At 28.4% G+C, this 14,341-nt stretch overlaps 2 protein-coding genes across 7 annotated transcripts; both read right to left on the bottom strand.

Moving 5' to 3' along the window:
• Positions 1–3,925: 3,925 nt before the first annotated feature.
• On the bottom strand, positions 3,926–6,854 carry LOC149891285 (coiled-coil domain-containing protein 83-like). Of its 6 annotated transcripts, none has more exons than XR_016451072.1 (9): positions 6,631–6,853; positions 6,339–6,423; positions 5,672–5,840; positions 5,339–5,418; positions 5,089–5,268; positions 4,916–4,984; positions 4,708–4,816; positions 4,408–4,534; positions 3,926–4,166 (listed from the first exon to the last, which is right to left on the bottom strand). XR_016451072.1 is itself a non-coding variant. In XM_090082935.1 (9 exons), exons 1-9 carry the CDS (start codon positions 6,723–6,725, stop codon positions 4,038–4,040), a joined length of 1,047 nt encoding a protein of 348 aa, XP_089939061.1. In that variant the 5' UTR covers positions 6,726–6,850; the 3' UTR covers positions 3,926–4,037. The 6 variants fall into 6 exon arrangements, 5 of the variants coding, with proteins under 5 accessions (XP_089939061.1, XP_089939064.1, XP_089939065.1 ...); XM_090082935.1 differs by having other exon boundaries at positions 4,708–4,820; positions 6,631–6,850; XM_090082938.1 differs by lacking the exon at positions 5,672–5,840 and having other exon boundaries at positions 4,708–4,820; positions 6,631–6,687.
• A 269-nt stretch (positions 6,855–7,123) lies between these two features.
• Positions 7,124–12,719, bottom strand: LOC149891284 (dynein light chain Tctex-type 1). The gene is made up of 5 exons (XM_090082940.1): positions 12,429–12,719; positions 11,781–11,822; positions 11,431–11,554; positions 7,510–7,587; positions 7,124–7,398 (listed from the first exon to the last, which is right to left on the bottom strand). Exons 1-5 carry the CDS (start codon positions 12,453–12,455, stop codon positions 7,328–7,330), a joined length of 342 nt encoding a protein of 113 aa, XP_089939066.1. The 5' UTR covers positions 12,456–12,719; the 3' UTR covers positions 7,124–7,327.
• Positions 12,720–14,341: the final 1,622 nt, after the last annotated feature.

Raw genomic sequence — 14,341 nt, 5'->3', positions numbered from 1 at the left:
TTGAAACCAATTCGTTCTTCTTATTCAATAAGGTACCTTCATTAAACATAATAATCATGTACTTCTCATGCAGGCATAGCATGCAACATTTTGTGGCCGGGTTGTACGATTTGCAATGTTTGATTATCTTCCACTTAACGATAGGTGTGAAATTTTCTTCTTTCATTTTCCATATTTCTTTCGATAGTTCTGTGTCGTTCTTATATTTTTCAATGTTAAAGGATTTTTGGTGGTTCGCATACCTTAGTTTGAAAGGTGTTTCGCTGATGCCGTAATATATTTTATCTTTCATTACTGGGTTGCTGGAAGAGATGGTGGCTTGGTAGACTATGTTTTTTGCAAGACAATTTTGATGTAAAGGACACTTAGTTTTATTGATGCAATTACAGGTTTTTTCTGTAATGTTGGGGTTTTTTTGCTGCTGGTTTTTTTGCTGCTGGTTTTTTTGCAGAATGCTTTGGTTGTGGGAATTTATGATGTCTTTTATGTTCGGCATGCAGCTGTAGCTCACTTTAATGTAATTTCTATTGAAAATCTTATGGAGTTTGTGGGTAACTGGGAAATGTTTGTCGACCAAGTTTAAAAACCGCTTTCCTATATTTGTGCAAACATTTTTGCTGTATGGAGGATTGAACCAGATAATTCTTCGCTTACGACTTTTGTTGTTAACAGGTTGTAAATTGGGGATGTATATAAGCTTTTGGTCGTAACCTGATTTTTCTAAGGCTTCCTCATACATATAAGAAGAATTTCTGAAGATTTGTTCGCTAGATGAATTGGCAGACAATCGTAGCTCGATGGAATGCGGGATCTGCTTTAAAATGTTAGGAGGATGGTTGGATTCAGCATGAATATAGCTTAAAACATTTTCAGGTTTACTATAAGGCCGGAAAGAGCAGTCATTGAGGTTTAAAGTGACGTCAAGATAATTGACAATTTTCAAATTACATTGGATGGAAATAAGTAAGCCATTGTCTTTGAAGATTTGAACAAAGTGCTTTTTTATTCTTTCCATTTGCGTGCCGCTGGTGTTTTTAAATATAGCTAAACCATCGTCTCGATATAGTCCAAAATCAGCTTTGTTGTAATGTTGCGATAGTTGGAAAAGTAGGAAAATGCCAACAAGTTCACAAACCTCGGCACCGTCAAAAGCACCCATGGTAACATCAAACAAACCGCTTTTCTTTTTAACCCAAACTTGATCGTTATTAAAGAGTATCGATTTTCTTGCGTGTTTGATAATCATTTTTTGATCATTATTAATTGTTACGTGCTTCTCAGCAAAGCTAATTGCGTTGTTTAAAAGATTTTCATTGATTGAAGGGTAGAAGTCATTTATGTCAAAGATAAGAAACTTATACAGGTGTTTTTCAGTGATTATCTTAAACCAATCAGTGACATTTTGCGTACATATCCATTGATTGAGACCAAGTATACGTTTGATATCATGGTTTATTTTTGATAGTATATTTTTACTGATTCTTCTAATTTCATTTTTAGCAGGGTTTAGTAGTCTGACTGTAGGGTTGTTTATAAAGTTCTCTTTGTGGTCTTTCAGGGTTAAAAAACAGTTAGATGTTCCATTTATTTCAATTTTGTTAAAAACTTCGTGGTTTCTTAAAATTCTTTTGGTTTCTATATTTACTTGGTCTTTTATTATTGGATCGGCTTTTTTGTATGAAGACGTTATAGCACTTGTGAGTAAATTATTATATTCGTCTTTAGACAACATATACATGTTTGATGTTTTGTCAGCGTGGGTTAGTGTTTTATTTGATTTTCGTAAGTTCATTATGTCATCATTTAGCTTTGTTTGGAAGTTGGATCTTATTTTACGGAACTTGATGTTTTTGACTAGATCTAATAAATCGTTTTCAAAAGGTGTCATTTCTTTAACTTGTTGTGGGCACTTCTCGGTGTTAATTCCGAAAGTTTCAGACCTATTGTTTTCTTTGTTCTTTAAGTTTTTGTTGTTGTAATAAATTGCTTTCCATCTCATTCTTTTTATCATCAGTTCAGTTTTCTTTAGCAATTGTAATCTGTAATTTTTTTTAGATGGTATTGGAATATTTTTGATTGAGTATCTAAAGTTTATTTTCTCCATTGATTTGACGACTTGAGTAGAGTGCTCAACAGAAGGAGCGAATATTGATTACACGGAAAGCTTTTTATTTTATCAGTGACATAAATTTATTTAAAATTAGAATATATATATATATATATATATATATATATATATATATATATATATATATATATATATATATATATATATTCTAATTTTAAATAAATTTATGTCACTGATAAAATAAAAAGCTTTCCGTGTAATCAGGCTTTAGAAATGATTATAACAAAAAACATCAAATAAAAAAGCATAAAAACTGTGGCAGATAACATTAAAGTGAATTTGCCGGAGATGACATTCTAAAGATACCCAAAAGCAGTACAATACAATTCACAAACATTTAAGTAGAAAAAACTGTTTTCCAAATGGTTGTCGCGCATGCTTCTAGTGGAACAAAAATAACAACGTGCTGATGAATTAGAGCACTGTTTAAACCTGTTAACGTAAACAGGATTTTTTTGCATCGGTATGTGACAACCGATGAAACATGGGTCCCCCGTTACTCTCCAGAGTCAGGTCAGCATTCTTTTGTGCATAAAGGAGCTGGTAAAATCATCTAAAGTGGCCTAGGGCACAACAGTCGGTCGCAAAGGCCTGACAAGTACTTTTGGGATGCCTGGGGCATAAATGTCATCTAATTTCTGTAAAAAAGAAACCCTCTCCCCCCCCCCCCCCCCATATTACAGAGAAGAAAGTTCTTTTTCTCCAAAAAAGTGCAACTTGTTACAAGTCCATGGTTACGATGGCAAATCTGAACAATATAGTCAGAGAAGAAAAATCTGAACAATATAGTCAGAGAAGAAAAATGTCAGAAAGATAAAAGGAAGAACAGAAACAAGTTAGAAGGGGAATTTTTCAGAACAAAAAAAAAAAGAACTTTCATTACATTTGAAACAAATCCAAGAAATCGTTTTTGCGAAATAACTACTCCATTCATCCTGACGACAAAGCATAGTTTTATCTTAATATCATGAACTCGTTTCATGTTCTGGCATTTACAACGTTTTTAAACATTTACAACGAATTCAAAGCAACTTAATTTAATCAAGTTACATTAAAAACAAGTAAAAAACAGCACGATGTTGTTTTATCCTTTCTTACGAAAACTCTAGGATTTCAAAAAACAAGTAAAAAAATCATTTAATATCAAAAAATGACACTCAAATTACTAAGCAAAACTAGTTTTTACCGTAAAACAAGCTATATTTAAAACGCCTTATTTCTTTTCTTTTTAAAACGCCAACAAGTTATAAATCTCGTTAGTTTAGTAAAAAAAACAGAAGTAAAATTTGGGAACAGATATTGTTGACGAACAGAAGAATAAAAAGTCTTTAAAATTTAAATTACAATTAGTAATAATAATGTTAAAATTTTGTTAGGCGTGTCTTTTTACGGTTGTGTTCGATAAGTTTTTATTCCTTTCTTATACTCAGGTTATGACGTAGGTGTTAGAAGTTTGGGTGTATGAGGATATATGGGGTACCTCAAAGTTCTGTGTAATAGTACCACTCGGACCTAATAATATGCGCGTTCTTTACCGTGGACTGCTTGTGATATGATTTCGTTTATATAATTTTTGTGATGCGACTTTGTTATATTCGCTTCTGAACTTTTTATTACATTCTGATTTTGTTAATTTATAAGTAAAAATTTAGGAATCAAAACTTTTTCCAATATAAAGATTGTTTAAAGTTAAAAATTAAATTTTACATAAGAATTTTTTACTTTTAATAACAGCAAAAAAAAATTATATCACTGAAGTTGTCATGCGCAGTTGGGAGAACATAAAAGACTACAACATTTATAACATCTTATTTATATACAAACAACAAATGTTTCAGTGTAAAACTTGTTTTATACAACTTTAAAGAGCTTTTTAAGTGAAATATGATTTAAAGGACTTAAAATGATATCAAATATTGTCTTTTAGCGTAGAAGAAAAGTTATTCTTCTCAGATTCATCTTCGTCATAACTTTTCCACTCATATAAAGGCAATTTGGTGCCTAACACACATAACGAGGCTTCGGATGGTAAGACATGCTAAAAAAAGCGTTATAAAAAAGAACAAGATGAAGAGTTTAAAATAACAAACAGTTAAAAAGTCAATAAATACTAGAAAAGTTGAAAATAAGTTTTAGCTTCAATGAACATCTGAAATATATTTGAGGTATGCTTGTCAAACTCATTTTGGTAAAGGAATTAATAGCATTCAGTTAAAAAACAATTTTTTGAATCCTTGTCAACAGCATTTCCCTAGATAACTAATTTATCATGCTTCTACCTGAATTAAACCGGGTTCCATATCAACTTTTTCACTGCTATCTTTACATGTTAACTGTTCAAGTTTTTCTTCATTGTATCGCATTTCTTTAGAATCTCTATAGCTTTGTATTTTTTGGTAAAATACCCTTTTGAAAAAAGTTTTTATAAAAAAATTGAATGTGTTAAAAGATTTTAAAAGAAATTATTTCTTTTCTTAAAAATTCGTCCAATAAAAGTCTACAGTACCAATTTGAACAGCATTAATAACGTCAGTAAAAAATTACAAAAATGATCTAGAAGCTAAAGTAATAATAAAAACCAAGATTCTTGGTAGTTTTGATTGAAAAGACTTGATATTAGGTCGATGTTTGTACGTTCCAATGCTTCCAGTTCTTTAGAAACATTGATGATATGTTGGCGATGAATATCTACCTTAATAAAAATAAAAACGAATACGCTAAATAACAGTTTAAAAAAATACATAAAAAATCATTATGCTTATTTTCAAATGAAACTTAAATAATTACCTCTTTTAATAGCCATCTGTTATCAAGAAACTCTAACTCTGTTTGTTTTTCTAAATTGCTGAACGCACTCTAAAATAAAAGCTTTGTAGGTCTATTATTTACATGACACTTTCCTTTTTTTAGTTCAAAAACATACACTCTGTAAAAAACAAATAATTTCTAAAAAAGTTTACTTCAGAAGCCTGCTTTTTGTGCTTTGAAAGATTTTCTTCATTTTGTTTTGTAACCACATGCTTGTATGTTGAAAAGCTGTGTTGGAAAAATTTTTCAATTTCTTTATATGAAGCTTCCATATCATCTATTTCATGAAGCAGATCTTCTATGCGCCTCTCATCAATAAACTGGCCTTCAGCCTTAAAATTTATTACTTTGGATAAATCTTATGGAATATAAAGAGAATCAAAAATTAAGACAGTATCATACCTGATATTTCTTCAGCTGTTCAAGATTTTTTGCAAACTCCTTTGTCAGTTGGTCAATCTCTGCAATTGCATTTCCCATTTCTGAAAATTTAAAGTGAAAATATAATTTGCACACTAACCTAAAGAAGAGATTTTTTACTTCTATCTTTTTATATTTCTTCTACAACTCTATGATTCTAGTATAGCTTAGATCAAGATACATAAAACTCACTCAAAGAACTAATGGTCAATTAAATAACTCAGTCACTGTCATGATGTCACTAATGTATAATAAAAGAACTTCATATATTTTTAATGACTATTGCTGGCCTTTAAGTCTATCTTTCTAAACTACCTTCCAAACGATTATCTTCAATCCTCATAGCATTAAACTTTTCAGCGAGGGCCTCTTCAACTTTTTTATATGGTATAGAATCAATAGCTTCTTCTTCTTTAGCAATTTTAAAAGCCTGAGCAACTACATCCCTGAGCCGCAAGTTCTGCTCTTTCAACAGGAATAAATTCTTTAAAGAAAAAATATTAGTACATGAAAGTAAACCTGCTTAAAACAAATTAAACAAACTCCCCTAAATAAACTGTAAATGTCTAAAATACATGTACTGGTTATTAATACTAATTTTGTAAGAATATTTAGATAAAATAATTTTTACTCTGAAATAAATGTAAACTTTTCATACTAAAAAGGTTATAAAAAATTAACTTGGAAAAAACTTATAAAGAAAATCTGCTTTAAAAAGATTGAAATAATCTCATTGTTCCAGTACACATGATAATTTGGTGTTCAAATATGATTTTTAAATATATGATGTTCAAATATGATTTGTAATAAAAGAAGCATGTTGTAAATCACAAAAAACACCTTGAGTAAAAAAACTCGAATATTTATTATTGACATTAAACAACAAGTTTTATTTTACAAACAAAAGATTACAGGTAGTAAATCTTCCTTAATAAACCTCTGATGAACCTCTGCAAAATTTTAAATTATTACAAAAACTAACTTTCTGTTTTTGCCGCGCATTTTGAAGCTGGGATTCCTCAAGATATTTCTTCATGTCAATTATTTGTAGTTCTTTGATTTGCAGCCTAAGCAGAGAAAGTTAGCTCTATTTCCTATGCAAGACCTTTCACTAAAAAATGTACTTAAACCAAAAAATAACAGCAAAATGAGAGCAAGGAAAACTCTGAATCTAATTTTCTCTGGAAATGGTTATTTGTTATTGATATTATGCATGTATACTAACAAATTTATAAATTTTTCATAGATTTAAGTTAAAAAAAAAAACATCAAACTGTTTCGCCATAACAACTTCTTTAAAACTCAATCTAACAGTAGATGCTTTCTTCTTCTTTGATTTCTTTGTAGACTTTTTTTTTTTAGGAGGCATACTAACTATTTATCATATAAATATAAAAGAATGTTTCGTGTATATATATGTATATATTTAGGAGGCAAAAAAAAAAGTTTATAAATATATTTTTAGGAGGCATATTAATTATTTATCATATTAATATAAAAGAATGTCTTGCTAATAATGCCTTAGATAGGATTATTTTACTGAAACCCGCAAAATATTTTGTAAATTATGACTTTTTTTTATATGAAATATAAAAAACAAATAAAATACATATAAACATGAATTTATTAGAAATGATTAATGAAGAGCCAACATACATTTGCTTTAAATTTACGTAACTATGTATAGATGTATACATATATCACACATATATCTAAATATATACAGAACAAAAAATTTTTAAATTTTAACAAAAGTTTTTCAGTTTTTTGTTCAAAATTAAATTTTCAGAAGTTTCAGAACAAGCAGTTAAAAAGCAGGATGCAACATTCAAACACAAAAAAAGGGCACACTAATGTAAACATTTGGTTTTAATAAAAAGAATACAATCAAAAATACGCTATATTCTTTAGTTAAATACAGAAAAATTTTATCAATGCTCAATTAAATATTTCAAAACACTTTCAAAAACATCAGATAGCCAAACCAAATACACTGACAATGCAATACATGGTCTTGTTTTCCCATCTGACAGTGCAACTCCCTAAAAAAGAAAATAGATGCCATACATACACAAAGAAAAAGCAAAGACACAGTTTTTCTTTCACTGAATTAATAATAAGCAAGGTATTGAAGAAAATAAAATTGCACTTACCATCTGAACCATTATCCCAGTAGCAAGAGCTGGCAGTATGTAGACCAGCACCATTCTTTTGCATTATAACACAGGTCACTAAAATAAAATGTTTACTTATTTATTGGTGCAAAAAGTGCAGGCTCTTTGATTTTAATGCATTTTTTACTGACAAATTTCAAAAAAAGTTAACTCAAAATATTTAATCATAATAGTCTCCATCAAAGTCAATAATTTCCTGCCACTTCTCCAGTTACTATTCAATACTACTATGGTAAAAGTTAGCATTCTTCAAGTCAAAAAACTCTTGCAAGTGTTTTTTGCATTTGATTTTTATCTTGGAACTATTTGTCCTTCAAAAAGTGCTTCAATGACTGAAACAAATGAAAATCATTTTCTACAATGTCCTGAGAGTATGGTGGTTGGTCAAGACAATTTGGCTAAGGTTTGAAGTCCAAGAAAGCACACATGTTTATGAATAGCCAAGTTGAGATGTTATGCAAAATATAGTGTTGAATATAATATTGTGAAAAGAGATGTCAAAGATGTCAAATATAGTGTTGAACTCAAGGAGGGATTTATTAAGGTTTATATATTTTAAAATTAGCTAACCACAATGCAACAGTTTTTTTTCACATTATTTATTGATTTATGTAGCTTAAAATGTTTCTTTCAGGTTTATTTTTGACTAATTATAACAAATGCTATTTTTGATTAATAATAACAAAATTCAGCTCGCTTTTCAGCTTTTAATGATTTTTTGTTTTATTTTGTTCACTTTTGTTTAATTGTAAACTAATTATTTAGTGTTTAAATTGGAGTTTATTTAACTTTTGATTGTTATTTTTTTATTTATTGGTTAATTGATTTATAAATTTTTATGGTAAGTTCATTATTTCTGAAAAGTCAATAGCATTTTGATAAAATTGTGTTTTCTTTTTACAAAAAGCAATAGCATTTTATAAAAAAGAAACACAATTATATCAGAAAATGTAGTTTGAAATTCTTGTTTGAAATTATGGTTTTGAGTTTTTTTTTACTATGTAATTACCTTTTTTAAAACATCAGTTAAAGTGGACCAACTTTTTTTAATAAGCATTTTTGCAACCAAGTCTTAAAAACATTAAATCTAATTTTTCCATTTATATATATATATATATATATATATATATATATATATATATATATATAAAATCTATAATTAAAAAAATATACATAAGTTCATTAATGCATATATTTTTTAATGAAAAAAAAGATTTGAAGCAAAAGAAGTTAATGAAGCATAATTAACTTCTTAGTTGTCTTTTTAATAAAGAGCTTTTTTTTTACACACATTTAAGCCCACTTTATTGAAGTTTTAAATAAACATTTTTAAATAACTCCACTTTAAGATTGAAATATATTTTTAAAAATTTCACTTTAATAAGCTACTATTTTAATTTTTACTGCTATTCATGAAGCCTTTTGTTTAAAAAAATACTGAGTGGTTTTTTTAAAACTTATCTTTATAGGATATTTTATTCTTATTTGTTTAATCTCAAACCAGAAGTCAACATTTTTCTTACAAACCATTGTGTTTTGGACCAATGTTCATCCCCTGCTATGCTGACTCACTCACATATTAAACATGGAAATTCGGTATTTGTCAAAAATCATGATTTTTCATGATGCAACATTTTTACCTAAAATGTTTTCTAATAAGTATCCTAACATGATCAGGATGCATTTATGACAGAATTTTCTAGTTTAACTGCAGATTCAAACACTTAAGATTAGTAAATTTTAATGGTTTGAGTTTTATTTTTTAGTTAGATCTCTTAAAGTAAATCAAATACATACATACATACATACATACATACATACATACATACATACATACATACATACATACATACATACATACAGTGAGTCCAAAAATTATTAGCCCACCCTTGCATATCTACTTTACATTTGCTGTCATATAAAAATCATAGCAGAAAATTACTCAATATTAGTATCATTGTGTGATCTATTGTCATTAGTATATATACTACAAGTTTCAGCTTTTCTATTCCTTTTGTTTTTGTTTTATTAAGGAAATAGTACAAGTTTGTTCAAATATTATATACAAAAAATATTAGCCCAGAGGAAAGAAAAAAAGTTTTATCCATCAAAAACAGGTATTTCATCAAAGCTAATACCACGTTGGGTAACTTTTCATTTTGATGCATTCTAGTAATCTATTTGGTACTAACTTTGTTTTTCAAGAGGTTTCCAAATTCATGGATATTCTTCAGCTTGTGTTTCTTCATCCTCCATCTGATCTCATCTCATAGATGTTCTATGGCATTGAGATCGAGCAAGAATAAAAGCCAAGCTAATATTTGAAAATTATCTTGCTTGAGCCAATCCTTAACTAGACCTGATGTATGGTTAGAATTATTGTCATGGAGGAAGAAAAAATCTTGTCCAAAATTAAATTTTTGGATCGATGATAACAAATGCTGCTCTAAGATATCTCAATAATAAAATTGCTTGATCCAAAATATATAATTTGCCAACTCCATTTCGCGTGAAACAACCCCAAACAGTAACAGAAACCCCATTATGCTTGACTGTAGCCAGAGTACAATACAGATCAAATTCTTTCTTGGGTGTCCTCCATACCACCACCTTCCCATCAGACCTGAACAGATTAAATTTTGATTCATGAGACCAAATGACGGTATTCCAAAACATAATCAGCTTATTCAAAATTGTTTTGGCGTACTTCAGACAATTACCTCAATTGAACTTGTTGACTAATGGCTTCTTTCATGCTACATAACTGAAAAGCCCAGCTTCAAGAAGTCTGTTTAGAATAGTATTGGCGTGTAATGATATTCCTAATTCAGTCTTATCCTCAATCTTTACAGCATTGCAGATTTACATTGATCGATTTAACTTTGTGTACTATCAATTAATCCAATATTTGGTTGTTATTCTTTTTCGAACATGCCTGAATATATTATCAATGCAACTTGTCTGCTTGTATTTCCTAATTATGGAACATACTGTCCCTGGAGGAAGATTTGTCTTAAGAACAATATCCCATTGAAAATCACCAATCTGATGGTGCAGAATTACTAAAGTTCAAAAATCATTACTATGTACTTTGTTTTTAGGCACCATTTTATTTGATTGTTATCTAATCAAGAAATCCACATGTATTTATACTTTGATTTGTGGTTCTAGATGTAACATTGACACATTTCTATAACATTCTGAAAAAATGACAAAAGTTCTAGAAGTTTTCAAGAGAATTCTTTTCTTTCCTTTCCTCTGGGCCAATATATTTTGTATGTAATATTTGAACAAACTTTATCTGTTTTGTCAATAAAACAAGAACAAAAGTAATTGAAAAGCTGAAACTCTTAATACACACACACACACACACACACACACACACACACACACACACACACACACACACACACACACACACACACACACACACACACACACACACACACACACAATAACAGAAAACACAATGATACTAATATTGAGTAACTTTTATATGACAGCAAATATAAAGTAGTTATGCAAGGGTGGGCCAATAATTTTTAGACTACCTGTATGTATGTATATATAAACGCATGTACATACGTACATACGCTTGTATGTATATATATGCATATATATATATATTATATATATATATATATATATATATATATATATATATATATATATATATATATATATATATATACATATATACTAATAATAATAACAATAATAATAACAAAAATAATAATAATAATAACAATACTGATGATAATAATAATAATAATAATAATAATAATAATAATAATAATAATAATAATAATAATAATAATAATAATAATAATAATAATAATAATAATAATAATAATAATAATAATAACAATAATAATAACAGAAATAAATAAGATAAATCACCTATGTATTTGAATGGCTTTCCAAGTTTAGTAAGTTGATTTAAACACTGCTCAACAACACTTGATGTCCATTGGTTCACTTTGTTATGTTGGTAGGCATTCCCTCCGATAGCACCTTCTATAGACTAAACAGCAAGCAACAAAAAATATGCAAAAGATTGAAAAATATGCTGGAAATTTTTTGTAGCAAAACCAAAAAATTTGCTCATTATGGAACCTATTATCAGATAAGGTTAGTGAAGCCAGAAAAATTAATGCATTCATATCTTAAAAATTCCTAAATGGCTAAAAAAAAGTTTCAAAATAGAGTTATCAAGGCCATTTTTAAATAACTAAATTAAAATCAAATACCTCTTTTATTATATTGCTAACTTCTTCAACCACAAATGATGCCTTAGAATAAAAGTGTAAAAAAACATTAAAAAATTCAAAGTTTTTGATGTTTGTGTATGTGGGTTTATATAAGACCACAGGAGAAAAAAATAGACGCTATATTTTTCAACTTTTGAGAAATATGAATATATTTGAGATATGACAAATTTTACCATATTCCCATGTTATGTATAATAAAAATTGCCTAGTTTATGGACACATTTACTTACACATACATATATGCATACATACATACATACATACATACATACATACATACATACATACATACATACATACATACATACATACATACATACACACATACATACATACATAAATACATACATATACATACATACATACATACATACATACATACATACATACATACATACATACATACATACATACATACATACATACATACATACATACATACATACATACATACATACATACATACATACATACATACATACATACATACATACATACATACATATTTACATATTCTTTCTACTACAATCTACAATATAATTTGGAGTATTATCTCACTTGCAATCACTTATTTATAATCTAGAAGGTTGATATTATACATATATGATACAGCTTCCTTTTACTTACCTCTTCTGCATTTTGAAAATCATCCATTTTTCTTTAAAATGTCGTCACGGTTAAATGAAATCAAAGTTTGTTATCTTATAAGCTTTATTAAGGTCAAATTTTTGCGCTTAAGCCTTTGCGTAAGCATCGGTGTTGGGTTTTTCGGTTTTTAACGAATAATAAACGAATTATAACCCACTTTATATCAGACTTTAAAGATAAATCGAAATTTTTTATGCTTATTAAAATAGAACTCTTTATGTGTTTAAAGCAGCAAATTTTTTGATGTGATAAATTGATGTTCATACATAAATTTTTTATTTCAAATGTAAACTCTTTTAAAAAGTAACTTAAACGTTTTTAATCGAAAAATAACAAAACAAAAAAAACATAAAGAATGCGATGTATCGGTTTTCTTTCCTCTGGAATTTTATAGCTCTGTATGTCTACATGCAAAAGTTGTTTTTTTAACTTCCACGCACCATCCGTTAAAAAGCACAAAAAAGTACAGAAATATTTTTTTGGAAAATCTATTTTTTTTTAATTCAAAAAATCACAAGAAACCTAAACTTAATCAGCACTTTGGGAACAATAAAAGTTCTCCACAGATTTGCAATGATTATTAATTAAAAATCATTGTTATGCAATGATTAGTTAATTTTAAAAAGTTTTTTAAAAAGTTAATTTTCTCATGAAATCCGTTCGCATATTTAAATCAAGTGTATTTAAAAAATCACTTAACTGTAGTTGTTATTGCCGTTGTATTATTTACTCTAAAAAATTTCATTAACACATTTCCTGTAATTTTTCGTTTGAAAGGTAGCTTAGATACATCAGAGAATGATTCAAGGCTTATTTTTAAAAATATTATTATGTGAGAAAATAAGAGTAGGAATTCAAGTAGAAAGCTAAAAGAGTGAGGAAATCCACGAGATAATGGATAGAAATGCCGCAGATAATCAACAAAAATTGTCATAAGGGTTGTTGAAAACTTTTCTGGGGTCTTTATCCTTTGCTATCCTCAAGAAACTTTAATCATATTTTAAAAGATACCCAGTAGAATATGAAGTCATTTTAAAAAGGTTATCTGAAGACGTAGGTGAGCATGTTTGGGAATACTAATGGGAATGCAAAAGCTTTTTGTCATAACTGTAAAAGGTTTTTACCCCTAATCTAAAGGCTATGATTTGATTGGGTAATTTGGCGTGTAATTTCCCTGAAGAAGTTTTCTGAAGTTAAAACTGAACTTTCGTGTAAACACAGAAGTCGGAGTGAATCATAACATCAAAATTATCATCAGTTTTACCAATAACCAAGTTCTTTAGATTCCTTCATAGAATAAAATTTTCATAGAGTAAAATCTTCATAGATTTTGCCACGTTTTTGGAGCAAATTTTTAACAATATCTTTAGATATTGATTACTGAGCATCATTAACCGCAGCACAAACGAGTATTTTATGAAGTTTTAAAAATACTGTTTGGTTATGATCATGTACACTTTGCACCAAAGTCTAAGTTTTTTAAATTACTTTAATTACCGTAATTAGGCTAAAAACATGTTTCTTTTTTTACATCTTTAACATTCAGTCGAGCAATTGTTGTATTTATTGAAGCATATTTTACCCAAATTCGATCGCAGCCCTTGCTCCACCCCACCCTACGCGCCGGCAAATTAATAGTTCTACCAAAATGTTTTTTGTTTTATCTTCAAGAGTATTTAATTTTTCATATATCTTTAAAGTTAGTTAGGAACACAATACCTTCACAGACAGCGTTCAATCCCAGATCTCTATTACAATACTTAATTTTGTCATTATTAGTCCAAATTCCTTTTGTAACATTTTGTTCTCGTAACTTTACTGGATATTGCAGGATACAACAAATAGGAGAAAAAAGCAACATTTTTTTATTTGAATATTTTAAGAGAGAAAAA

Source organism: Hydra viridissima, unplaced genomic scaffold (genome assembly GCF_058129835.1).
Source record: "Hydra viridissima isolate aposymbiotic clone 2 unplaced genomic scaffold, HvirCarnegie_v1 scaffold_3, whole genome shotgun sequence".
Classification (NCBI taxonomy): Eukaryota; Metazoa; Cnidaria; class Hydrozoa; order Anthoathecata; family Hydridae; genus Hydra; species Hydra viridissima.
Note: the sequence above shows the minus strand (reverse complement) of the source record. Positions and strands in the feature narration are given on the sequence as shown.